This window comes from Besnoitia besnoiti, chromosome III (genome assembly GCF_002563875.1).
Source record: "Besnoitia besnoiti strain Bb-Ger1 chromosome III, whole genome shotgun sequence".
Taxonomy (NCBI): Eukaryota; Apicomplexa; class Conoidasida; order Eucoccidiorida; family Sarcocystidae; genus Besnoitia; species Besnoitia besnoiti.
The window spans coordinates 4,495,628-4,520,849 of NC_042358.1; the positions used below are offsets into that span (position 1 = coordinate 4,495,628).

Genomic DNA, 25,222 nt, shown 5'->3' on the forward strand with positions numbered 1-25,222 from the left:
CGGCCGCAAACTTCCTTGACATCAAGGCTGGTCTGTGGACCATACGGGCTGAGCTCACAGACGCCCGTGTCTCGGGAATACTTGCGAACAGACGCACCGGCTTATGAGCAGGAGGCCCCCCCTCTGAATACGAATTCTCCACAGCAAAAGGCGGTGTGCCGGTGGCACGCACTATCGCCTCAGGAGAAGACCTCACACTAAAGCAAGAAGAGCGCTTCACAAGGTCGCAGCGAAAGGTGCTCCGATGCATAGTGAATATCGCGTTTCTTTCGGCTCTGCAGGCGCATGCGCCGTAGACCACCGACGGGTTAGCACTCCCGCACTTTGTGGCAGAACAAAGCACTCAAGTGTTCGTCGTGTGCACCGCGTATTCTGTGGAAGAATCCGGAGGCGGTGCATCAGAACCCTCGTGATTACGAACAGATGCAGGGGAGGGAAGTCATCACGTTGAAATCCAGCAGTCGCTGCAGCACGCCCAGGCCGGACGCGTAGAGTAGGGATTCCAAGACGGCAAAGCCGCGTTTCGGCGGATCGCCTGCATGCGCCGTTTTAAGGGGAGACACGCCGAATTACCGGAAGCAGCTTCCATGAACAAAAGGATATGAATGTATTCTGCGGTCTGCAGCAGGACTTCGTCCTCCCTGTAGTGCCTAACATCTGCCGGAATCAAGGTAGCGTCTGCCATTCGGACTGGCGGTAATCTACTTCGTTTTGAAATCGATCTGGGTCTTCCGTTCTCACTGCTGTATAAAAGCGAATATGCAGTCGAGCTGCAGACGCATTCCGCTTGCCTCGTGTCTTCCACGTCAGCCACGATTCGTGAGCGCGCTGGCTCTACTACTCCTTCGCCGGATCGCAGAACGGTGGGGAACATACAGTCGAGTTTCATCGCTAGGATATAAACGCTCTTGGGCAGAGGAACCTCTCAGCTCGGTCAGTACGTTGTAGCTTGTGCATGTAGTTTGAGACCGTCGTCATTCCCTGTCGATGTAATGAAGGTTGTGCAACATCTTGCTTCTTGCGTTATTGGGAAAACGACTTCCGAACCACCAATCTATATCGGTACAAAGATGTTACAACATCCTCCGTACAAAGCAGGCACTTGTGGTTGCCGGGTCGCGGCATCAGCGTATGGGTATGACACCAGTGCAATGAACGCCGACTGCGCTTGTCAACAGAGCGCTGTTGCGTTGCACGGTAGTTGCCTCTCGGGGGCAGGGCTGTCACTCGTTCTTCAAAATGTCGCCGTGTATATCGTAATACGCTCGGTCAGAGGTAGCAGAGATGTTCCAAGATCGCGCGTAGCGGCAACTGAAAGGCCACAATGACGAAACGTCGCACCAGTCTGGGCATCTGACCAAACGACAAAGCGGCATTTTGCGGTTGTCAGCATCTATTCGTTAGCAGTGAGATCTTGTATTTTGCGTGGTGCGCAATCGTTCTGTGGTTGTGACCTCGCCTTACGGACCGCGAAACGTGGCAGTGGAGCGGCAAACTCCACTGGCTGAAGTTCCGCGGCTCCCGCGCGGCCCGCAAAATGACAATGTAATATACCGACAATTTTACTTCCGTGAGGAAGACGGAGCAGCATACGCTACTGAGCTGTTGAGTGTGTCGAGGGGGCTCAACCAGTTAGCTGTGCACGGGAAGGCGATGGCCTAAACAGTTTAGGAAATTAACTCCGTTTGTCTGCATAACCAAAATTCTGAGCAGGCCTAGGCGTTCGGGAGGAAATGACACGGCCAACCAGGAAAGGCAGTGCGGCTGAAGCAATTCTTGCCAAAGAAAAAGCCCGTGGCGACGAGAACGGACAGCGGCAAGGCGATGATGCCCTCACGAGAAATCCTACAGTTTGAACGAACCTGCATTTCAAATCGCAGTAACGCGTGACTTCCTAGGACGAGGCAAGGTTTGAGACATTCACACCCTCTTGTGGTCACCGTAACTTCGTCAGGTTTCACGCCTGTGACACCTATAAACGCGGGTGTGACCAGAAACGTCACAAACAATATTTTGTAAGAGCCGGTCACTAGATATACATAACGGGTGAACCAGCGCCATGGCACACAGTTATTGGCCTATGCCTTGAGAAGTCAGGGCTTGTGCCACGCGCACGATAAAGCTTGGCGAACGTCGCGGTCAAGGAACACATCCCGTACCATGAAAGTTTCACGTCTTATACCGGAATTATCAAAAATGCTGAGCATCATCATGCATACATGTGCGGGGGCGAGATGCCAAGTGTGGGCGCGACCGCTACTGTAGGTTTCAAACAACGGTGGAAAAAAAACAAGCTTGGGCACCAATGCATGGAGTACGCCTTCACTGTGTCGCCAGAGCAAACCGTGTTCACATTTTACTTATTTTCAGTCAATGAAGATGGCGAATGGCGAGTCATCGTCCACAAAAGCTCTCCTCCAACGGATAAAACGGTGGAGGTATCCCTCTCTCCTAGCACACGGCCAGTCAACAAAGCATCGGGCGTCGAATCTGTCATCTGAGCGGTGCATCCATTTACTCCTCAGACGCCTTCCACGACGATGAATCGATCATAAGATACACGTTCTCAGGCCCTTCGCCTGAGAGAATGCCTTCGAGTTCAAGGTGGGCTCTGTTTGGCAGTCCTTGCGGTTCTTCACCGAAAACGAACGCGTAAAAACGCGCTGCAAGGTTTCCTGCTCGGGCGCTGTCGTCACAAAAGCGTACAATGGGTAGCGAGTGGAGCGTCTTTTTGCACAGGTCTCGAATGCTGCTGTTCACCTCGCCGTCTGCATTACCGTTGCCGCCCAGCAGGGGGCGAGCTCGGCCTTGGAGAATCAGGCGTCCAATCCGTTCCACGTCTTCTTCCGCCTTCTCTCCGAGGTCAAATGCCACGGTCACATGTACCTGGCAGTATCCCAGAGGTCTTTCACCGGCCGCCGAGAGTTCCTCCCTGGCAACACCTGGAGACGTAAGCGCTTCGAACAAACCTGCAGCGAGGGGAATCACCGACACCTCGCACGATGTGACAGGCACCATATGTGGAGCGCCCCGCGCCACGGCAGCCTTTCCCACAGCCTTGACGAGAGGCACGGGGTCCTCGGGGTAGGCGACTTGGTAGAGAATGTCATCGAGCATCGTGGCTGCGGGCGCTTCTGTTGACTCAGGAAGTGCTGCCGCACCGCAGGGAGAAGGCATGCAATAGCCAAAAGCCAGGATCAGAAAAAGCCCTGCAACACTGCGGAAGACGCCGGTTCTCGAGTCGAGACACCGCACACGGCCGCGAGAGGACGAAGGTGCCATGTTCGTCATTGTGAAGGGAGTCTGCTCAGGCGCGCCAACCCGCGCCGACTCTGCAGAGGAAACGGCTGCTTCGACTGCCACGAGCAAGGGTGCCCAATCCACAGAAAAAGTGCGGCGACGACGCTACATGGCAACAACGCCTTACGAAAAAATTGAAATAAAACGCTCTCAACGGAGCTGTCAAAGAGGATTTCTTCCCATCAGCATAAGATGAAATTCCCCGGGCGTTTACGTGAAACAGCGCCACGGAAGCGGCGAGGATAGGACCCGGTATTCGAGCTTCTTCGTTGCAGTTGGCGCTGCGATGCGCTAACTCTCGAGAAAGAGTCCCGCAGTGCGGGTTGTCCTCGCTTTATGAATGCAACTTCCTGTCGCGTCACTTGCTCAACGACGCAGATTACAGTCTGTTATTGCCAGAATCGCGCGTGAATTGAGACGGAGACACACACGCCGGGGAGAGTACCCCAGTACTTCACTCGATTAGCCGACCCGTGACTCTGCATGCATTCTGTATGGGGCAGCGCTGCAAAGGGCGCCTCGGCCCCTAGAAATAAATGGGGCGTACAAGAAGGGAAAACGGAATCCGTAGGGGGATTGCATGTTGCCCGGTGTGGTGTGGCGGCGATCCGTCGCCCCTTCGCGGCAGAGTCACGGCCGTTTGCTCCTTTTCGGGTCTCCCGTCGTCGTGAAGGGAGATATCTGTGCTTGTTGCGTTTCTTTGCTTCTCTTTCGTGTCTCTCATTCCTTTTCTGTGGGGAGGTTTGGGTTTCGAGCGCTCTAGGATCGTCTACGCCCCCCGTTCGTCCTGTCGCCTTTTCGTCGCCCCACGCCCGCCTTCGCAGCTCCCCGGATTACTTCTTTTCTTCTTCGCTTCCGTATTTGACAAGATGGCGGCCGACAAACAGCCCAAGCTCTCTCTTCAGGAGGACAGCATCGCCAAGATGCTTATCTGCAAAGTGGGTTTCGTTGCACCATTGTTCCCCTCTGTCGAGCAACCTGCGAGAACGTCCCTCACACGTGCGCGGTTTCCGACAAATCTCCCGCACTTTGCGCGGGTCATTCGAACTGCGGCAACGTTCACGGCGACGGAGACAGGTTTCAAACGGGGAATCGGGCGGGAGTAGTATGATGCATCACGAAACTGGGCGCATTCTGTGTGCGTGCGTGGGCGGAGTGGCAACAGTTTGGAAACGGCCCCTCTCGGGGGACGCGAGCGGGAGACGGGGCAACTGAGCCGGCTTCTCAGATTAGCCTCCGGCGGATGCGACTTTTGTTTCGTGTCTGGCTGTGTTACGCCGCGACGTTAGTGTCGCTTGGGTGCCTTTGGCTGCTCTCTTTCGCCTTTCGCTTCACGGGGAGAGTCTTTCCGTCGCGCGGCCGCCGTGTAGCAGTTGATGGGGAGCTCGTTCACGGGTGGGCGGCTGGACATGCAGCAGAAGGAGCGTGAATGTCAATTTTAACGGACAAGGTTTCGCGTTTCTCACGTATGCCAGCATGCGAGGATACCCCGTCTGACGGAGGTGTCCTTCGCAGCGATCCTACCCTCTTACTCCCGGCCTGTCTGCATCAGCGGCGGGAAGGGGGGACCGGTGTTTCGCTGGCGGTAGATTTCGCGGCGCCGGGTTTGTCTTTCCAGTGCCTCTTGAAGGCAGGCGCAGAGCAGTGTCTGGTCAGAGGAGAGGTCCGCATGGACTGCCGGCTTTTCAGATCTGGGGGGTTGGTCTGGTTGCATGTCACGTTGTCTGCTGGCTATGAGTTGTCTCAGGCCCACATCGGCACGAAGAACGTCGAGCACAAGATGCGCCCGTACGTCTTCAAGTCGACCAGCGAGGGCATCCACCTGATCAACTTGGCGAAGACGTGGGAGAAGATCCTCATGGCCGCCCGGGTGATTGTCGCGATCGAAAACCCCGCGGACGTCCTCGTTATCAGCGCCCGCCCCTACGGTAGCCGCGCGGTCCTTAAGTTCTCGCAGTACGTCGGCGCACAGGCCATCGCTGGTCGCTGGACTCCCGGTATGCTGACTAACCAGATCACCCAGAAGTTCATGGAGCCGAGACTTCTCATCGTCACCGACCCTCGCACTGACGCCCAGGCCGTCCGCGAGAGTGCGTACGCCAACGTTCCCGTCATCGCTCTCTGCGACACGGACTCGCCCCTGGACCACGTCGACATCTGCATCCCCTGCAACAACAAGGTACGCCCCAGTGTGCCTCTCGAGCCCGAAGCGGCCGTTAAAAAGTGTGCGACGCCTGGTGCTGGACTTCGGCGAACTGTGCTGCAGTTTCCTGCGTGAGTGTGCAAAAAAAGTTTGCGGGACTGCGTGACAATCCGTCTGCGCGCGCGTTTTCGCACCTCCAGGCTTTGAGGAGGCGTGATGCCCCAGAGAGAAATCCAAGTTTCGATCGCGTGACCTCGGTCTCTGAACCGTTCGCATCCCTGACAAGCGCGTCGGGCGCGGGGGGCGAAGCCGCCCATCGTCGGTCCGGTGAAGTTGGCTGTGGTTGGGGGACCCAAATCCGGTTTTTCCCACGTCTTTTTGGGGCGGCGTCGACTCAGGGGCAAGCCGACGTTTGAGTGTCTTTGCACATGTGCTTCAGGGCAAGGAGTCCATTGCGCTCATGTACTGGCTCCTCGCGCGTGAGGTCCTCTATCTGCGTGGCGAGCTGCCGTCGAGAAACGTGCCGTGGGATGTCATGGTCGACATGTTCTTCTGGAGAGACCCGGAGGAGTTCGAGCGGAAGGAGAGACTCGAGGACGAGGAGCTCGCTCCCCATGCGGCTCAGGCAGTAAGTCTACGCATGACTGTGTGTCTGTGTATCGCCTGCGCACGGTGTGGCGTTTTCATGAGAGGAGCCCTTTTTGTCGCGCGTAACGTGCATGTATAACTCGCAGAAAACTCGAGGCAGTACTAATGGAGTCATCAACTTAGTTGTGTTGAGCCTGCATTCGCCTCGTGTCGCGAGTGTCTGATGTACAAGCTCCTCGCGAATCCTCGCGCAGTGGGTCTCATCGTGGGCGCTTGTGAGGCTATCCGAGCGATTTAGTTCACCGTGGTGTTTTTTGTGTGCTTTTTCCAGGACACCACTCAGTGGGGTGCGGACGCCGCTGCTGCCGAGTGGAAGCAGGCTGGTGCCGACTGGACGGGCCCCGCGGCTGGCGCTGCCGGCGAGTGGGAGCAGCCCGCTGGCGCCGCCGAGGGCGAGTGGGGTGGCGGCCGCGCTGGTGTTGCTGTGGGCGAACCCTGGTAAACGCGGTCCTTTCCGTCATGTGCCGACCGAGAGTTTTCTGTCACTGTGTTCTCTTCCTCGCCATCGGAAGGAAGGAAGAAACGAAAGCGCCGAGAGAGCTATCGAGAGGGGAGGATGTAACCAGTCAAGGCGGAGGCAGTCGTGTGCGGCACCACTACTGCCATCTACGTGGCTGGTTCCCTCGCCGCTGTTTTGTCGAGGATAGTATGTGAGGAAGAATGAGACAAACTTCATTCTGTTGCGAGCGTTTGTTTCGTCTTGCGGGTGTCTTGTCGCGTGGAGTAGAGAAATCTAGTCCGCAGAGAAGAGGCTGTCGACATCCCATGGCTGGCTCTTGTCGCGCGAAAAACTGGACTGACCGCGCTATAACTCTAATGTGTGAAGCGAGAAAAGTTGCAGCCCGTCAGACGAATCGAGGAAAGGATCGTTTGAGACGGCGAGAGCGGACACCACCGGTCCTAGGGCGTCTGCATCGGTCATCGCAGCTAGTGTCTCCCGGAGAAGAGCGTAGCACAGTGTGTGCTCGTCTTCCCTAGTTGGGCACACACAGCACACAAAATGGCTGGCAGCGGACACGGCGCAGTTGTGAGAGTCTTCACCCGGTCCTATAATAGAGTACAGCAGCAGACTTTTTTTGCGCGCAATCAGGACTGCACGCCTCAGGTCTTCTGTGGCGGTGGCAGTTCACCTTTACCAGGCCGCGTTTCACTAAGAAGCACTTGGACCACCCAAGTTTTTACTTTGTTTTCGCAAAGACACAGGATATATCCGCCGGCTCGTGTTGGGTCCACTGCACGCGGACTCAGATCGGGAGGCAGTGTAACTGCCGAATTCCGAGTCACCCGGAGCGCAACGCAGGCATGGACGCATGAGCAGGGTTGGCACTTGCTGTCATTTTTGTAGTCGAAACCCGTCCGCTTGTCGATAAGTAAGTGGGCCGCGACAGCATGAAACTACATATATGACAGGGGAACAGCGTCGAACGTGCTGAACCAATTATCGTATTCAAACTCAGTGCCCTTGCGTTAGCGTGGCATACCAGTCCGCTGCCAGAGGAGGCAAAATGCGATACCCACTCTTTGTCGCGCCAGGTAGACGGACACAAGAAGGGTCTTCGTCAACGTCGTCACTCTGTCACGGCCGGCCTAGAGCCATGCATTACCAGAGCCTCTGGCGCATGTATCCACTGACATGAAACGAGCTGAAGAGTCGGGCCTCTCCAGCGTGACGAAGCCTTTTGAAGCTAATGCCAAAAATGCGCTCGAGCAACGGACATCCGTAGTCTAGTCCTCGGTCTTTACTGTGTGAGGTTGCAACGTGTGAAAACCGGTTAAGCACGAGAGGTGTCTGCGAGTTCTCGAAACAACATTTAAATGTAGTTTTTTGGCGATGAACCTCAGGTAACAATAATTCATACAACCCTTTCGCGCCCCTTATTGATATTATCGTAACATTAATACGTTATGTGTATTGTTAAATCCGGCGCAGTACCACGCACATCGCTGGAGTGCCTATATTGATTGGCTTAAATGCCGAATAATCACGGTAGACACTTTTGACTGATTTTGGCGCATTTCCATTTGTATTTTATCACCTCATACTTTGTTAACGTCCAGTCTTGGTCGAAATCAGGGCTGATCGTTTTACCGTTGTCTCGAACCGCTCTCATATCATGTGCCTCTCGCTTGGCATGCTTCAAGAACTCTAAGGCATTGTGAATCGTCGCGTATTTCGAGGCGGACATAACGCAGAAGACAAGGTGGTCCCCGGAGTTTCGATTCAGACAAACCATTTGACGAAGGCTGCCTCGAGATATCCACTGCTTGAGTGTTTTTTGAACGTGGCAGAGACCAGAAAGCGATGAGAATCTCTGGTCAAATGACTTCGTCTGCGGTCACCATTGCATTGGTGGTGACTGTCGCACAGCACAGCTTAGAAGGTGAGAGCAGAAGAGCGCAAACACACGTTCGTCGAGGGCCAGGTTTCCTACATGTGCCATCATTCCCTTCCCTGAGACCTCTCCTCCACACAGCATTGCATAGAGGGGAGCTCACTTGATCGCATTTGATGAGGAAACCGGTTTTTGCGCTAGAGAATGTTACGTAGGTGTCTGTGTCATTGCTCGGTCTCAGCCGATGCCACCTCAACGTCGCTTTTGGACAAAAGATTGGCAGCGGGAATCCTCGCCTCGGTGCCATCTGGATATGGTTCGCGACCCCCGCCAAGAGGAAGGGCGAAGTCGGGAGCAGGAACGCTCTTACCTGCTTTGTCAGAGCGCCCCCTTCGACTGCAGCGAAGCCTCGATTATTCAAGTAGACCGTCTCCCACCGTGTTGGCGGAGGCAGCTGCCATCAAATTGCACAACCACTCCAACGAAGCTGTGAGGCCACCTGTGACAGCGCACACGAGGGAACCCGCTGACGCGGGGCACTGGGATGCATACGACTATGCCCTCGCGGAAGCCGTTGAGGCGGTGATCGACGCAAAAAACACACGAAAGGACGAAGACAGACGCAGTTACGAGGTCTCTTCCGCCTTTTCGAACTTCTCGAAACTTCCTCAACGCAGCGGAGCCGCCGCTCAAGCCGCAATCTCGGAGTTGACATTGGCGCCTGTCCATGGACGGCGAGAATTGCTTCAACTGTTCCTCGAAGATGCCCCCGGACTACCCCAAGAGACGTGGAGAGAAATCTTGTTGTTCAGATTAGAGAAGCTGCGCGCACTGAAACAAGACGACGCTCGACCCACATCTGCACACACGAGCTCGTCTCTCTCCGACTTGGTAGAGAGCTGATGTCTCTGGTCCTCTGTCGTACATATCTCTTGGCTCGCATGGGAGATTTGTGTCAGTTCAACTGATAAATATGTCAGCGGAAATGCCAGCCAGCTGCGGGGTTTCTTGAGTCAGGTGGCAGGGCGAGAAGCTGGTCCAGAATTCATGGATCTGATGTCTTGAATCTAACACATAACTGCTTCTTTAGATGGCAAAATTGCGTGGTTCTTAAAAGAGAAGCCGAGCCGCCTCCACTTTGACATTGACGTGTGACGACTTCCGCACGGGGCAATATTGGTCCCTACAGTCCGCCCTCGACACAGCTCACTAACCATCCATCTTGATCGCACGCCTCGCAATAAAGATGCTTATCCCATTTCTTAAGAGGGCATTCCCTGGCAAACACCTAGTGAATTATGTAAACCAAACGTATTCTTAAAGGATGGCTAACCGACAGCCGTGGCTTCGTTTTTCCGCACATGTGCTGACAATACAGCGTGGTGTGGTGATGATACCCGTATTCACAGCAACTACACGGGACTCCTCCAAGGTATGAGCCCACAATGGTGCTGTGGAATCAAAAAAAAGCCTGGCGTTATATTCTTGTTTGCGTCAAAGTGCAAAACCCTAGGATGTCGACACGAAATGTAGTCGAATGCTGCTTTATAAACCAATTTATCCTCCACTAACAAATTCCGTGCTTGAAGTGCATGCTTGTTGATTGTGCAGCACTAACTAGAGTGAGGCTTATACCGCCCCGTAAGTGAGGAAGGGAAACATGAATAAAGAGAATCAAATGCAGTTCGTACCACGACGAGGGTGCTGCCATGTCTGCTGGTTGCACGAATTTGAGTAATTCTCAATTCCTCATCCGTGCCGTTCACTAGTTCTACAGTCAGACCCACTTCCCTGGCACTCCTCGAAATAAAGCTCGCGGCCAACCACAAAAGTCCAGCTGCGTTTGCTTTCGACCGGATAATCTAAAACTGCCGTCTCTGATATCCGTGTCTGCAGGTGCACCATCGCGTGGACTCGAAAAGCCGCACTCGAAATACGGGCAATCCCACAGTGCGGAGGCGGAAAGCTGCGTTGCTGAGCACAGGTTACTGCGAAGCTGACGCTAGCGCGGTCTTCTAGAACTCCGCCCCGCTGAAAAAACTGAAGTATCCAGTCTGCCCGGTCGAGTAAACGGCCTGAGCGGCCAAAAACAGCGGGGCTGTCAGCAGCACCTGGTCCGCTCTAAGCGACCAGTCGCACGACTATTCGTCGCCTTGTGCCTCTAAGAAAATAGGTTTAACCAGGTGCAACCGTCGAGAAGGAGTTAAGTTCCACACGCTGAAGGTAGAAACAAGAGCGCGGACCCTAGCAGCAGATGAAGAACTTGAGAGTCTACCACATCAATGACATACAACATCACTTCCCCGTGACCTCTACTCCTCGTTAACATACTCCGTCTTCAGGTTGCTGAAGGATGCAACAGGGACGTGTTGAACCAGCGTGTAGAATTTCTCCTTGCTGTCCTCGTCCTCGTTGCGTCGGCGGGCGATTCTGACGCGCACACGGCGAGGCACGTTCCTGATGCCGCCCGACCAGATGAACTTGTTCAATTTGGTGTCGATACGGACATCCTGAAAAGCAAACAGAGACATTCTATGCCACTTCAGGTGAAATCAGACCCGCGAGGGACATCGGCTTACTTCATGGCCTGCCGCTCCGACAATAGTTTCGGCATGAAAATTCACTACTCCGTCATATGCAAGACGTTCAAGTACAGGAAAGTACACACCTCACGAACACAGTGTCGTCCCTCTACAGATCGGGTCCGTGACGAAAAGTGCATGTATAACACGCACGAACTCGCCCACAAAGTAGAGCCAGTTGCATGCATGTAGTTCGCTCGCTGCGTACTATGATCTGTCCGAGAGTTCACTAATTGTACGACGAAATCAGTTATATTTCTCAGTAGCACAGCCAACAACCGCTTTCAGCCATATTTCTTGCATGAACTGACCCCGGCTGTCAAAACAAAATATGCTTGGGAAATCGCGTTTGAGCCTACCTTGGTGTGCATGGTCTTCTGAGCGAAGCGACGGATTTCGCGGAGCGCTCGGGGTGCCCTCTTCTTGAACTGGATGCCATGAATCAGCTTGTGAAGGTGGATGGTGTAATCCCGGCAGACAGGCTGCAGGGATTTGTTCTGTGCCTTACGGGTAGTTCCTGCAGACAGCATCGACAGCACAGGGTCGGCGCGGCGTCCTTGGCGACTCTTCCGAGATTCTCTAGAAGCCGCCCGCCAATACAGCTCGCTTCTAGGAGAGAATGGCCTCGAGGGCACCTATTCGCCGGGAGACAAGGTAAACAGCTTGTAGTACCCAGTGCGGACAAACGGCCGCGCCGCTGCCCACAGAAGTCGGAATGGAGGCACACAGTTCGCCGGGGACGGATTCTCTCTTATACTTGGAATTGATATCTTGCCTCAATATGTTACTTGTAAATGCCTGCGGAGTTGGCTCATCGTAGGGAAGCTCAGTAAAAAAATCCCACGTCATCCATCGCCCGCAAAATAACTTCGGTTGGGCATGCATGTTGCCCCTCTGCTACCTCCCTCGCGATGCCAGAACGGCGGGCGCGAAGGCGAGACGGCAACGCCACGCCAGCAAAACAGGAGGCGAAAACACATAGATGCAAACAAAGCAACAAACAGAATAATTGGTTTCCGCTGATTCACGACCAAGAAATTTCCCTCCTATACCCCAAGCGCCCCGACGCGATGCTTACCCTTCATGGTGTCACGGGCAGACAGTGATTCAGACCTCTCGCGGAAGGCGGTTTCCCGGCTATGGAAGGAAAAGAAGCGCCGTGGTTCGCCACGAAGAAAACCTTCCAATTTTGAGATGAACCGACGACAGGTCGTGTTTTTTACGCAGGACAAGAATCGAGGGAGTTCATCCGGAAGTCGTCTACGGGAGCAAACAGCAGCGCCCCATGTCCACTGCAGCCGGCGACCACACAAATCTCACCGCAAACGGCGGCTTATAAACGGCGGGCGCGTCGTACTGTGTGGGGAACATGTAGATGCTAGGCGCGTTCGTGCCACGGCTGACTGTATTCGGCAGAAGAGCACTCAGAAATCGCGACGACTTCCTGAATTCAAAAAGAAGACACCTGCGGTTAGCGACCGGGAAATTGAGCTGGCATGCGAGCAACTGGGAGGACGGGGCTTCCCTCAAAAATTTTGCACTGCATCGACGTCGGTACCGGAGGTCCTGCGGGAAGCGGAATTACTTTCTAGTGCGGAGAAGGCGGGAGGCGGGCGGTCTTGTAAGCGTCGGTGTTTTCTGGCTGTGGCAACCAGTCTCCCGTCCAGACGGCAAGATCGCTTTCGAGGAGAACTAACTGATTGACAGATGCAAATCTCAGCAGCTCACTATGTGGAGAAGGTTCTGACCGGGAGTTCAAACGGGCATTTACTACGAAGGGTAGACTCAAGATGTGAAAAAGGAGCAGTCCACCAACTTGAAAGTTTCTGACGCGGACGTCTTCTAGGTCGCTCGTTGACGCACCTTATTTCTCTCTCGGGGCAACCAAGAACGGCATCACTGGATCCTGATGCACCCACTTCCAGCCTAATCGACAAAAATAACCTCGACAATCCAGTCGCGCAATCACAGTGATAACTCTCGGCCCTGATGCGTGACTGCACCTTGTTCCTAAAATAATGGCACATATCTCCCGTTGGCGAAACACAGCATCGACCGTTTTACGCTCCAACTGAGACAGCAGAGCTGTAAGGTCGGGTAGATGTGTTGCAAGAGATCGACGACAGACAACTGCACTTCGAACACAGAGTAATTGTGCACCACGCCGGTGACGGGTGGTGATGAAGGACCTTGACTAATGATGTGCCGACCTAGAGAGACGGGAGTGGGCGGAAAGGGGTGACGCTCTCTTGACCCTACGAGAAAGGGCAGATGCGGGTCACTGCCGAGGACGTCTTCCCACTGCAATAGGTTGCCGCAGTCTGATCCACATGTCTAATTCTGAAGGATTCCAGGAATGCCTCACGCTAGACGGCGGCTAATGTGGTGGTGCGGCTGAATATCAATTCGCCTCGCAGACACAAATTTCCGTTTGCTGTAGGACAGGACCTACCGTGGGTCTGACCCCACACGCCACCGTACTGACAATGTCTCTGCTCTTGCAGTGGCTTCCTTTGGCTCCTTTATTCACCCCTTTCCGCCAACTCCCGTCTCTCTAGGTCGGCACATCATTAGTCAAGGTCCTTCATCACCACCCGTCACCGGCGTGGTGCACAATTACTGTACTTGAAAAAACAGCGATGACTGTCGATACTGTAGGCTTACAAACAGACGCTAACCGTGCTACGGCGTAGGGTGAAGGAGAACCGGAACGAACCAAACCGGAGCCCGGCGTACGATGCGAGAATGGTACACTATATGATGGTATGATGAGACAGACATGTTTACTTGCCTTAAAACGGAAACGGCCAAATTCGGTGCCATTGACCCTGCACTTACGTGCATATTGCTTGATATTTCTGCTTCTGGTCTCCGCCGTTGCACAGCACATTCGCCAAGTGCTACCGACATGAAACAAAAGCGCCTCTGGTCCTTATTGCCTATTACTTCCCTCTTACACGACGCCTCAACAGTCTACCTCGGGAGCCTGCTTCATCGAAGAGGTCATGAATTGACAAGACAGTTTACAGATCTATCGACTGACGAGTAATAGACACCGTCGCTTATCCACCACACTACTCTGTCCAGTTCTGTAGCGGGAAAACTGAAGGTTTGGTGCATCGGCAGCTCAGTGAGCCTTACTACGAGCTTTGCAGCTTTATCTATCCATGTTCATGATGCTAATGTGCGATCATGAATCGGCTTCCCAAAGAGTTTGCTGTCATGAAACCAGCCACTGTTTGAAGAGCAACGTTCGTCGCCCGTTGCGCGTAACGCAGGACAATGTTCAGCGACATCTGCAAATCCACCACCAAGCGAATGGAGCAGGGCAGCATTCGCCACTTGCACACAGGCAGCCCTCATACAAAGAAGTCCCTCGTTGTTCTTTATTCGACGACCAATTTCTATTCCCGGACGCACCGGTGTCCGAACGACAGTGACTATCTCCCCTCATGGAAAGCAACAAGGACAACTTGCGCGCACGTCACGTCACCGCCTCACAAAGACGGGGATCTCCCGAACGGGTGTGGAGGAGAGGAATCACTCTTCATTGCCGCCTAGTTCCGTTTATTGATATCTTCGTCTGCTTGATGTTTCTTTTGTCTGGATAAGTCCAGCCAGCCATCCTTCAGATGATCGCCCTGGAAAGTCTTGCCTGAGACGTGACCACGTTCCAGCTCCGCTGAGAACCGCAACTGAGTTAAATGCAAAACAAGGCGGTCCCTGAGCTTCCCCGTTGACAGCAAAATCATCAGAGGCAGAGCCGTTTTGGCTGTCGTGACAAACAAAGCGGCAACGCGAGTGAGTTCTTCGTCTGTCACGTTTTTTCTGTGCACTCCCTCGTCAGCCAGCAACCGGCGCACGTCTTTAGGGGCTGTCACAATGCGAACGAGCGCAAGCACAGGAATGAACTTCAAGAGAGCTCGCCTAGCTAGTACGAGCAGACGCACTTGATAGTCAACCCTGAGAGCCATGACTTTGCGTTCCTCGCCGATCAAAACTTGAACAAAGATGCCGTCTCTGAGTTGAGGGCACCTCAAGATGGCGACTCCCACCTTTTTGGTCTGTATACCCACGTCTTCCATTGTGGGGGCCTGCAGCGCAATTTCACTATTCACGTGCTGACGATTGTCAACCTCATGGTTCGCGTGCTCACGCTTGCTAACCTCCGTGTTCTCGCACTGGTGTTTGGCAGTCTCACTCAGTTTCCGTTTCAGCTCCCAGATGGTATGCAGTTGTTCCTGCTCAACCTGGCGCTGTGTTGTGATCCGATTATCTGCCGTCCGAAGAGCATCCTGCAGCTCCTCGACCTTTGTCCTCAAGCGACTGATCATGTCTAGGTCCTCTTCGGCGCGTTTCTTGCAAGAGGATGCTTCTCTGCGATCCCCCATATCCCTCAGCTTGGCCTCTAGTCTCACACAGTTCACGCAGATTCTTTCGCGGTGACTTGGCTGCGAAGGATCTTCTACCCCACAGCAGGTACAATCTCCGAGTGGCGCCATGGCGCGAGCCGTCTTTTCACTCGCGCACGGAGCACTGTCATTGCCGTTGCGATCTGTACGACAAATACGGCGGTAATGACCGTTCCTCAGTTTCATTAGCTGAGTGGACCTCGAAAACCCCTCGGGAATGTGAAGCGACCCCGCTTCTGACACAGGCTGGTGACCTGGTTCGTAATCTTCCCTTGCTGAGCTTCGCCCTCGATCCCTATGCGGCTTTTCTCCCCATGGCTGCCGTGAACTCTGACGCTTGTCCTCAGCAGAGGCGCGGCGGCTGCCACCTGCTCCCTCACGGACAGAGCGGGGCGCTCCAACTACCTTCGAAGTGGTAAACAAAAGCGGCTCGGAACGAGACGGACACGCTGCGTCACTAGACGCACTCACAGAGGGCCGCGACGCCATACCCACAGCTGGCAACATCTCCTTCACTTCTGGTGACCTTGCTTGCGAAGAAACTCTTCAGGTACGCCAGGTTGGCCCGGGACTCGGCGTGAAGCGCCTGTCCCTGCGATCGGTTCTTCTGCTGCCGTTCTGTGTGGATCTAACGCACCAGACCTCTTCTGAGTTGGTTAGCAACGAGACGTCTCGTGGCCAAGAATACAGGGGGATTCCGACAAGGGAATCACCTCGCTGTCACCAGTGCCTGTTCCAGCGGCGAGTGCCGGCGTGCATGCATATGTGGAATGGACGGCGAAGCGAATCTAGAGCAAAATGCACTCGTCCACCTCCACAGCCGCAGAGTAGATAGACATTCAGCTAACCACTGTTTCTCCAAGTCGGGATTGACGAAACCACAGTACTGCACCGACTATGCGCCGAACAAGGTAACACGACAAAAAAAAGGCTGTCTGTGCGCCGCGAGCATGTGAGTAGCGCTCGGCAGCTGCAAAGCGCCAAGGTCGTCAACTATGGCACCTGCTGAAACAGTTGTGCTGTAATTTTCCATGCACGGCAGCAAACATGCCGACGTATCCACGCGCACAGTGAACACGATGAAGCGAAACCGCCAGACACTCGACATACCCACCTTCGACACAGGAGCCACACAACCCGTCACGCGGACTACCGCACGCTGGGTACACAAAACCGCGGGCTCTGCAAGGAAAGACACGCCATTTCAGAAACTGCGATTCAATTCCGGCGGCCACAGCTGTAGTTCGCGATCTCCCCGCTTCTAGCAGGCTCTCGCGACCAACAACGGAACTCCGCTTGAGAAGTTGATCCTTCCGCGAGGCCTCTAGACACAGGACGTGCGACTGGGCCTGGCACGTTGCGTGAAGCAGCGCACGAAGGCAGGAGCGCTGATGTGACGGATCGTTCTGATGCGACTGGAACGCAGAGTGGGGGCGTTAAAGCCGTGAAGGAAACGAGGCTGGAAGACGGCCGCCCTCCTACCGAAATGTACGCCTGCGGAAAAAAATCTCCACGGTCGCCCTTACAGAACGCTGGTGTTACCGTCCTTCAGCTGTTAGCATCGTTGCATAAAGCGGAGGAAGTTGGCATTCGACGGCCATGCTGCCAGCCAACCGGATGATCGACAACTGGCGACCGACTCACCAGGGCTGGTGTCAACAGATGTGACTGCTTGACCGAAGCCCGCTTTGGAGCAACATAGGAAAAACTGGCACAGGATTAATTTCTGTGCGGCCGTCGCTGCTGAAGTTGTTCTTCCCGATTGTGGGACCGCCGCCGGACGAGCCACGAGCGCGCAGGCACGATCGTCGCTTTGGGAGACGTGTGGCAGCCACACGGGGGCACGGTGGGCGCGGATGGCTCTGCAGAGCTGGCCCACAGTCTGCGAAAACCGGACTGACTCTCAGAGTTTCTGGAGTGTTTCCTCGAGATTCTGGACGTTCAGCAGCTGCGCCGACCACTCCGCACAATGGCAAGCTGTGAGACGGCGAGTCACAAACTACAATAAACTGTTGTATACCATATCAACAGGCTGTGAAGTGGCGGTGGACCTTCCGCCGACCAGCACACCTGCGGCTTGGGGGGGTTGGGTGGCGGACGGGGGGGGGGTGGGCGGCATGAACCGGCGGCCTTGCGCAGACGTGTTAGTTCTTCACGTGTGACTGCAGTGGAATGGCCAGTCCCGAATTCAGTGTGAGCGACCTCCCGTGGCTCATACAATATGTCTAAGGTGGAAAAGATTTCTCAACCAGGAGGAGCGTGACAGGAGTGGGACGACGGCTTGGCACAGGGGATGTTCGGAAGACTCCAGGCTTTCCGCAGCTGCTGCACACTGAAGTTTGTGCTGTTCCCAAAGGTGTGCGCAATTGCCACAGCCACTAAACGGAGACTTAATTCATGCATTTCAGCCAACACGGGAGCTCGTGTAAAGTGGCTGGCATTTATGGTCTCGTATATGACCCCTTGGGACAGCCCTTGCCGGGGCCGCTAGCTGTACCTGTTGGAAAAGTGGGTAATCTGGTACATCATGTGGTGGATCCGCAACCCGTAAGGGGAAAGGGCATACGATTTGAGTCGGATGTGTAGTGCTAGTAATATGACTGGTCAGCCACGCAATATTTCCCAGGTTTGCATGCTTCTCTATGTCAGACAGCGGTACGAGTTTCCGAGTCGGCTATCGACTAAAGAACAATACGACCCCCCTCCGGCCCCCCTCCATATATATATATATATATATATATATATATATGTACAGATAAAATGTCTCAGCGATACCGCATGAAGGCACGGCTACAGTCGGAGAGGGGCATGCGCACAATGCAATGACCATTCCGTAGATGATTCGCCTGTTGGAGGAAATAGAGCGTTGAAAAAATTGGGCAGACCTCCCTAGTGTCTTTCTCATACCACGTGACTCTCGCCATTTGGCGGCAGTAGTTAATTTTATCTCACACACTGCAGGAACAGCCACGCAGCAGGGACCGTCATCTGTATTCCGAGGCGGACCTCGAGTGAGTCTCAATAAGATCTTTAGAGCTTAGGAAGGCGAGCCGATACTTGCTACAGCGGTGGTAAGTTTCCAAGCCGTAGTCAATTGCTCCGAAATCAGTTCTGGATCTTCGGTTTTTTCTGGTGGCAAATAAGTCCCGGTCATGCTCATTTTCTCATTGTCTACCTTCTGCAGAGGAGCCTGATGATGCATTTTACTTTTTCCGGAATGCAAGAGAGCGTTCAGCGCTTGTTCACCGGCAACTAGGCCGCGAATCCCTGGCACCCCAACCCTCCTGCCTCCTCTCATTCAGCCCTCTCTATCATATGCTTTGATACAGTGGCCATGCTGGAATAGCCAGGCGTCTCGGCTCCATGGAGTGTCAACTACTTCAGTCGCGCGTTCAGCCGGGAAGCTAGCGTCAAAAATATTTAGCCGATAGTCTCACCTTAGATGCACAGATGGACATAATAATTCCTTGTACGGTTGGTTTGTACCTACCGGCTCCTCAGTTTAAGTTAAGGAGTCCTCTGTTTACAGCTTGTACGGTTACTCTCAGGAGCAAACCGTTAAATTTGGTAACCCAGAACTGTATAACTCAAATCGAATAACAAACACATTATAGTTCCTAGAATACAGAAGATCAACACGACTTAGACCGACTGCTGTTGTGAAGTTCACACAGACTTCCCCTTCAACTACGTGCTCGTGAAGTTAACCCTTGGTGAGGTCCAATATCATGCTGTGCGAGTGAATAGACGAATCAGCGTCTTCGGCTAGGGCTTACTACTGTTCCGGCAAAGAGCTGTACAAACAGAGTTCCTAGGGCATCCAAGCAGCCGTAGTGCTAGCGAGTAAACGTCCCCCGATGAATCACCGGAAGTGAGCGACGCCCTCTCCACGGGAACCCTTCGGCAACATCAAGCTACGGCTGCGAAAAGCGCGCGGCAACAATGGGTAAGGGAAAAAGCATGGCGGCTATCCTGGCAAAGCAGTCTATTCTTTCACTTGAGAAACTGCCCTCAACCATCAGTGCGCGAAGAATAGACTAGCGAACCAGTCGACGGCTGTACCGAGGCAGTACAACGCGGGGAGGCGGAATCAGCCAGGCGGGATAGCCAGCAAGCCATTCCAGCCAAGACACAACTACAAAGGGAGAACGCTGTTAGTCCTGTCCGTGCAACGATATGTTCCGCACGGAGCGGAACCGATCCGCGTGTCATGCTGTTGCTGCTGCGTTGCCCATTGGACGCTGTTGCTTTGGGGTGTCAGCACACATAGCCTGCCGCTAGTTACTACATTGACGAATAAAATAAAACCGTCGTCATCCGCAAACTGAAGAAGGTGTCTGCCTCGGATCTCTTCTGGATAGTGCGCGGTGAAGAGTTGCTCCCTGTCGACCCTGTGTTGGCACCGTGGAGCGCGTGCCCGTACGTGGTTGGAAATGAGGTGCTAACCCCTCCTGGTTGCATGAACCCACGACATAGTTAGCAGCGTTTCACCTTTGGACTGTTGCCCCGAAAGGCTGAGGAAGAACAGTAAACGGTCTCATGGGTGGTCTTTCCAGTGTGCGAGACCAATTCTACCTCACCCAACTCGGCCCTAATCGGCATGCAAAGACGGATTCGTATCGGCAAGTGTCTTCTTAGTGAAGGAAAAAAGGGGATCCAGAAACCCAACGGAAGCGTCTTTCACAAGCAGACTTAGAACTCTACGCAAAAGTCAAGTTGCAACAGTGATGCAATTAAGTGATATGAGGAACAGAGGCACGCAACCGTATCTGTGCAGAGTATCGATAAAAGGTGGCACCGCTAGCTGCGCGGAAGTGGCGTTTCGACCGCTACACAGGACCAGGACACGACTCAACGGGCAGCTAAGGCGACTGTTCGCGTTGCCATGCTGCGGTTCCCATCACCACGTTAGGCTGCTGCCCTTGAAATTACTGTGTACGTTGTTTTGGTGCTTTTCTTCTGGCACGGCGTGTGTGAGGGTCACTGAGGGCTGAACGACCCTCCGTTATGCCTCTGTCTGTGATGCGAGCGGCTGTAGGCAGCCGCAGACATTCACCGTCGCTTCGCGTGTCCTGCCGTTGCGCGCTTTAAATTTTTCCATCAGAGGTGTTTTTTTCGCTCCCTGGGATGTTGCACCATTTTCTGTGTTTGCTGATCCTCCTCGCGAACACTGCCTACCAGGAAATTCCGCCGGTTTGCGCGAGAGGGATGCCGACTTTCGTTGGATGTAACCTTGACTGCACTCTGCCAACCGGGTCATTTGTTGATGCTGTGTGGTCGGCTCGCGTCGCCGCCCAGGACCAGAAGAGTGTTGGGTTACTGTCCTGCTAGAAAAACAAAAAACAACTCCGGCATTTTTGTCAAGAGACCTGTTTCCGAGCGCCGTCCGCGACTCGAAGGCTCCGCTGTTATGGGGCTGCTGTCACAAGACACACTGCGTCCGTTGTTGCGGCTGACTGCTCGCTAGGCTTCCACGGCAGCTCATACGACTTTTTCGCTTTTGCACTGGTTTCCCTTTTGAACAGTAAAACATCTGCCCACGATCTGAGAGGCAACGTTCTCGACATCTGCGCAACTCCCTCAACCCTTACAAGGCTGTCACGGCTGGGCCCTCCAAGGGCGTGCACTGGCGGATATCTGCCCACTCCTGTCTCCATTCGGTTCCTCGACGTAAATCGCGTAGCCGTGCTCTCTCAGTTTGCCTTTGCTGTCCTGCACTTACGCGGCTTAGCCTCAGCAGAATTGCATGCGTTCGTCTTGTGCTGATTACCAATGCTGCTGTCCTCTCGCTGGTTTGGTCTGACGCACAACTCTGACTTTTTTCGGACGTTTCTACGGCATCTGTAAACAACGCGCGTCCGCCGCTCGAGCTGAAAACTTTCAAGGCTTATCCTTCGAGCTTCTACCAACGCGCAAGACCAAAGCAACTCCCCCCCTCGCTTCGCCATTTATAACACCAGAGGCTCCCGCGCTTGTTTTTCTGGTTTGTTGTCTTCGAGCTGCCTCGTTTTTCCGTCCAATTAAGGGAGATGGCGAATCTCTGCTGCTGCGAGTCGGACCGCGATGAGTGCGGCTGTCGCTGGTGGCGGCTGTACGGGGTCATTTGGTGGTGCTTGTTCATTTTCGCGGCCGGGGCGCTGGGCTTGACGCTCTACGGCGAGCACCATTACGCGGGAGAGATGCTGGCGCTGCAGCCGTTGCTGCATGGCTACGTCCCTTCGCCCTGCTCGCCGCTCCCCGTGAACGACCGGAAGTTGGTGCACATTGACTGTCCGCTGACTGAATTGGACTCCTTCTTGCCGCCCTCGGCCTTCTCCCCCAACATCGCCAAATTCACAGGCGTCTTCTTCGAGACCAGGGCGGAAATGTACCAAAACGTCCAGAAGGTTGGGACGCTCGGGCCCTCCATCGAAGGCGCATGGGTAGACCACTGGGTAAGCGGCGCTTCTCTTCTCCGACGCGAGCGAGGGACTGGTGGGGGCGGGTGGGTGCGACCCCTGCACGAGTGCGCGTCAGCATTCCACACGGTGGCTCTACACTTTGTTTTGAAAGGTGCGCCATACCGGATTCACGTAACAGACTTTCACATGGCAAACGGAGGCGGTTCGAATCCTGTCAAACTACTCGGGAAAGACGCATCTGCAGTCCCTAAACTCATCTTCTGTTCGCGTTTTGCGGACGCTGACGCCCGGGTTTCACTGCGACAGCCGCCTCCGCGGGCGAGCAACTTGGACACCGATCTCCTGAAGGCGCCTCCTTTTCTGGAGACCTGCACCCTGGTCTGCGTTCGCCGGTATCCACATCGGAAGCACTCACTGTTCATTCTGCTTTCCTCTGAAGTGTCATCTGAGATGCATTCGCGTGTCGGAGCTGTGTTCTCTTGCGCCCAGATTGACTTTTCTCAGATCCCGAGCATGGTCATCCAGGGCGGCCGCAACCCCGATTTCTTCCCCGTGGTGCCAGGGAGAGGCCGCGTGGTAAGTGCACTCCCCTGCGGGAGGAAGATAGAATCTGCTTTCGGAGGGGGCTTGCAAGTCTGAGTTCGCGTTCAAACGGTCTCGGTTTAGGACTGGTTAAATCTTTCCGTAGTCGCGACACTGTGAATGTGGCGCACGTTGCAGGCTCCTCCAGCTGCGGCCTGAGTAGTAGAACTAGTCTGTGACGCATGCCGAGAGCTCCCGCGCAGAGTAGTTAATCGCCTCTGTTTGAGGCAGGCAGGACCGCCGCCAGCCTTCCGGGTCTACTGAATTTTGTTCAGTGAGAATGTCTAGATATAACTACGGAAACGTCGCATGCTCTGTCTCGGGGTAGATCACCGCGAGGGTATCCTTGCTGCCGATGGCTGAAGGCATGTGGCTCTCCGTGCTGCTGCGTCTGTGTCACCAGTTTTCCACGACTTTGAAAGCTGGCGGGTTCGGACTCCCAGCCCACCTGCTCACGAGATTCACGAAGAAGCAACTTCTTCCTCTGGTGGATGACGGCTACTACCAGCCGTCGGATTCTCGCCCTCCCACTCACGTCGACTACAAGAACACCCAAGTCAGAAACAATGCACTCTACACGGGCGACCCAGATCACCCGCAAATCGGCGATATCCGCGTCACCTTCTGGGGCAGCACTGCGACGCACGTCAGCCTCATCGGACTCCAGACGGTGGGCTTCCTTGGCTCCGAACGATACATTCAAGAGTTTCCCTCTCCCGCGCTACAGGTGCGTCTCCATCGCCAGGCGAACAGGAGGGCCGTCGACAGGGTTGCGACCGCAACCGGGCCCGGATGGGGGGGCGGAGGGGGCGGGAAAGCAGCTTTTTGCTGATTCAAGTCTGGCACGGATGGCGGATCTTGTGTTGTGTACAGAATCGCACGGCCGCCATCTTCGCCGAAGGAGACTACAACCCAGAAGCGCTAGTCGCAGAGCACGTGTCGCAGACACATGCCTCGAATCGGGTGACGTGGATCCTGCGATGTGCCGCTGTTCTCCTGTTGTGGTTCTGGCTCTTCGTCACCGTGGTCACATGCAGCACCACTCAGGTGAGACTTCGGACCTGCCTGCGAAATGTGTGGCATTCAAGGCGCCAGCTTTCTTTCCGGCAACCTTCACTGCAGTGAGGGTGCCACCGTCTCTCTGAAAACGCTCTGTGCGACGCTGCCAGCAGCCCGATGTATGTAGGAAGGGACTCCAATGAGCATTGTCTGTGCCCATGCAACTGAATCTGGATGCCTTGTCCTGCCTACAGACGTGCTTCACGATATTCGTAAACTGCGGCCTCTTCGCGCTGAGCATTACTTCCGGACTCGCGGGTTTGGTCTGGTGGCAGTTCGACACTGTCGTGGCAATCTCGCTCTGGGTCCTCGCCAGCGGCTCAGTGGTCCTGGCGCTCATCACGTGGTAAGTCTCGCGTCGGATCCGTTCGAAAAAGACTAAATTTTGCGATTTCCCGAGACACATCTCAGCGCCCCCGTCACTGGAGCGGTCTGAGGGAGGAGCGGAGGCGTCGAGACCTGGGAGAGAATGCCCTTCTGTGTGTGAATTCCGTCCCGACGCGCAGAGGACAATCAACCAGCTGCACAATTAGCTGTATCTAGGCGTGTGCGAATGCCCCTGCCGGTGTCAGGTGCGAATAACTCGCGCTACAGTTGCCTTCTCTGCAGAACGCAAAGCGTTCCAGCCTCTCGTCAAGACAAGGCTGCGAAGCGCTTTGCATTCTTTCTCAACACCCCACCAGGTCCTCGCAGACCGACGCAGCGTTAGGCACTGCTTTTCTTCCAGCTTGCGGTGTATGTCCTGCAGGGTCTGGGACTCCAACAAATGCGCCAATGACTGTGTGCGCACCGGGGGCGAGGGAAGTCCCTACGGCCGCCCTCCTCCCTTCACGAATGCGTATCGAGGCATGGTGAGGTGGACGACTGAACCGGCGGCGAGGGGCTCGCTGGACAGATCTCTGATCCAGAAGAACGGCAACAGCAACAGCACTGTGGGAACGCCCAATGGGCCCCTGCAGGAGAACCAGCCGCTCAGCAATGCTGCCTCCTTCCAGCTGTAGTGTAGTTCAGAAGGACTCGGTATATATGTGAGTGCTTAATTTGTTTTTCTAGATCTGGTGCCACACCCTTCGCCAGCGCTCTGCGGCCTGTCCGAAACCTTTTCCATTGTGTGCTCGATTGCAACCCAGTGCTACTCCCGAAACCTGGTGGCTCTTTGTGTTTAGATATACATATATCTAGCAGAGCAACTCATTCCTCTTGCATCAAGTCGTCACACAGTCTCTTTGTCTTCAGCCGTGTGTGTCGTTTGAGATCCCTGTCCCGCAGCAACACTAGACGGCACAGGGCGTTTTTAGTTGACTGTATCGCCTCTCCTCAGGGCGCTGTGTCAATAAGTGCAAGGGCCGCTAAGGGTGCTGCTCTGCGTCATATCGAACCACGAGGATGGATAGCCGGGTATTCCGTCGCAGCAATCGGGTGGCCCGACCGGGGAACATGCACGGTGTCTTCCCAGAGACTGCCCTTCTTCTGGTGTAGGGACCTTTTTACATGCGTGACGAGGAATGAATCTGCTCGCTCAAACTTGAATGTTGTTCAACGCGATCTGCAGAGTAACAGACTGTCATCCCCCCACGGTGCTCTGCCTGCGATGCCGGGGGACCTGTATGCGGTGCCAGTGGAGAAGCTATGTCCATCCCCTGGCGTGAGAATCGATTCAAAGTAGTCTAATCAGCAGCATCGTACTTGGAGTGGAGGGACCACAACAGCGAAGCGGATGAGAGTTGCATCTATCGCACTCGGAATATACGTTTTTGCTCCC

General features: G+C 54.6%; 6 protein-coding genes across 6 annotated transcripts; 3 read left to right on the forward strand and 3 right to left on the reverse strand.

Annotated features, from left to right (window-relative positions):
• Positions 1-2,514: 2,514 nt before the first annotated feature.
• On the reverse strand, positions 2,515-3,291 carry BESB_048970 (uncharacterized protein; the record flags this gene model as incomplete). The annotated part of the gene is made up of 1 exon (XM_029363348.1): positions 2,515-3,291. One exon carries the CDS (start codon positions 3,289-3,291, stop codon positions 2,515-2,517), a length of 777 nt encoding a protein of 258 aa, XP_029220714.1.
• An 878-nt stretch (positions 3,292-4,169) lies between these two features.
• Positions 4,170-6,533, forward strand: BESB_048980 (ribosomal protein RPSA; the record flags this gene model as incomplete). Its single annotated transcript, XM_029363349.1, has 4 exons — positions 4,170-4,238; positions 5,048-5,479; positions 5,883-6,071; positions 6,363-6,533. 4 exons carry the CDS (start codon positions 4,170-4,172, stop codon positions 6,531-6,533), a joined length of 861 nt encoding a protein of 286 aa, XP_029220715.1.
• A 1,878-nt stretch (positions 6,534-8,411) lies between these two features.
• On the forward strand, positions 8,412-9,327 carry BESB_048990 (uncharacterized protein; the record flags this gene model as incomplete). Its single annotated transcript, XM_029363350.1, has 2 exons — positions 8,412-8,472; positions 8,666-9,327. 2 exons carry the CDS (start codon positions 8,412-8,414, stop codon positions 9,325-9,327), a joined length of 723 nt encoding a protein of 240 aa, XP_029220716.1.
• Positions 9,328-10,736: 1,409 nt separating this feature from the next.
• BESB_049000 (ribosomal protein RPL31) lies at positions 10,737-11,536 on the reverse strand (the record flags this gene model as incomplete). Its single annotated transcript, XM_029363351.1, has 2 exons — positions 10,737-10,934; positions 11,366-11,536. The coding sequence occupies 2 exons, from the start codon at positions 11,534-11,536 to the stop codon at positions 10,737-10,739; spliced, it is 369 nt and encodes a 122-aa protein (XP_029220717.1).
• Positions 11,537-14,563: 3,027 nt separating this feature from the next.
• BESB_049010 (uncharacterized protein) lies at positions 14,564-15,907 on the reverse strand (the record flags this gene model as incomplete). The annotated part of the gene is made up of 1 exon (XM_029363352.1): positions 14,564-15,907. One exon carries the CDS (start codon positions 15,905-15,907, stop codon positions 14,564-14,566), a length of 1,344 nt encoding a protein of 447 aa, XP_029220718.1.
• Positions 15,908-21,447: 5,540 nt separating this feature from the next.
• On the forward strand, positions 21,448-24,461 carry BESB_049020 (uncharacterized protein; the record flags this gene model as incomplete). The annotated part of the gene is made up of 6 exons (XM_029363353.1): positions 21,448-21,852; positions 22,309-22,395; positions 22,805-23,128; positions 23,275-23,448; positions 23,655-23,806; positions 24,209-24,461. The coding sequence occupies 6 exons, from the start codon at positions 21,448-21,450 to the stop codon at positions 24,459-24,461; spliced, it is 1,395 nt and encodes a 464-aa protein (XP_029220719.1).
• Positions 24,462-25,222: the final 761 nt, after the last annotated feature.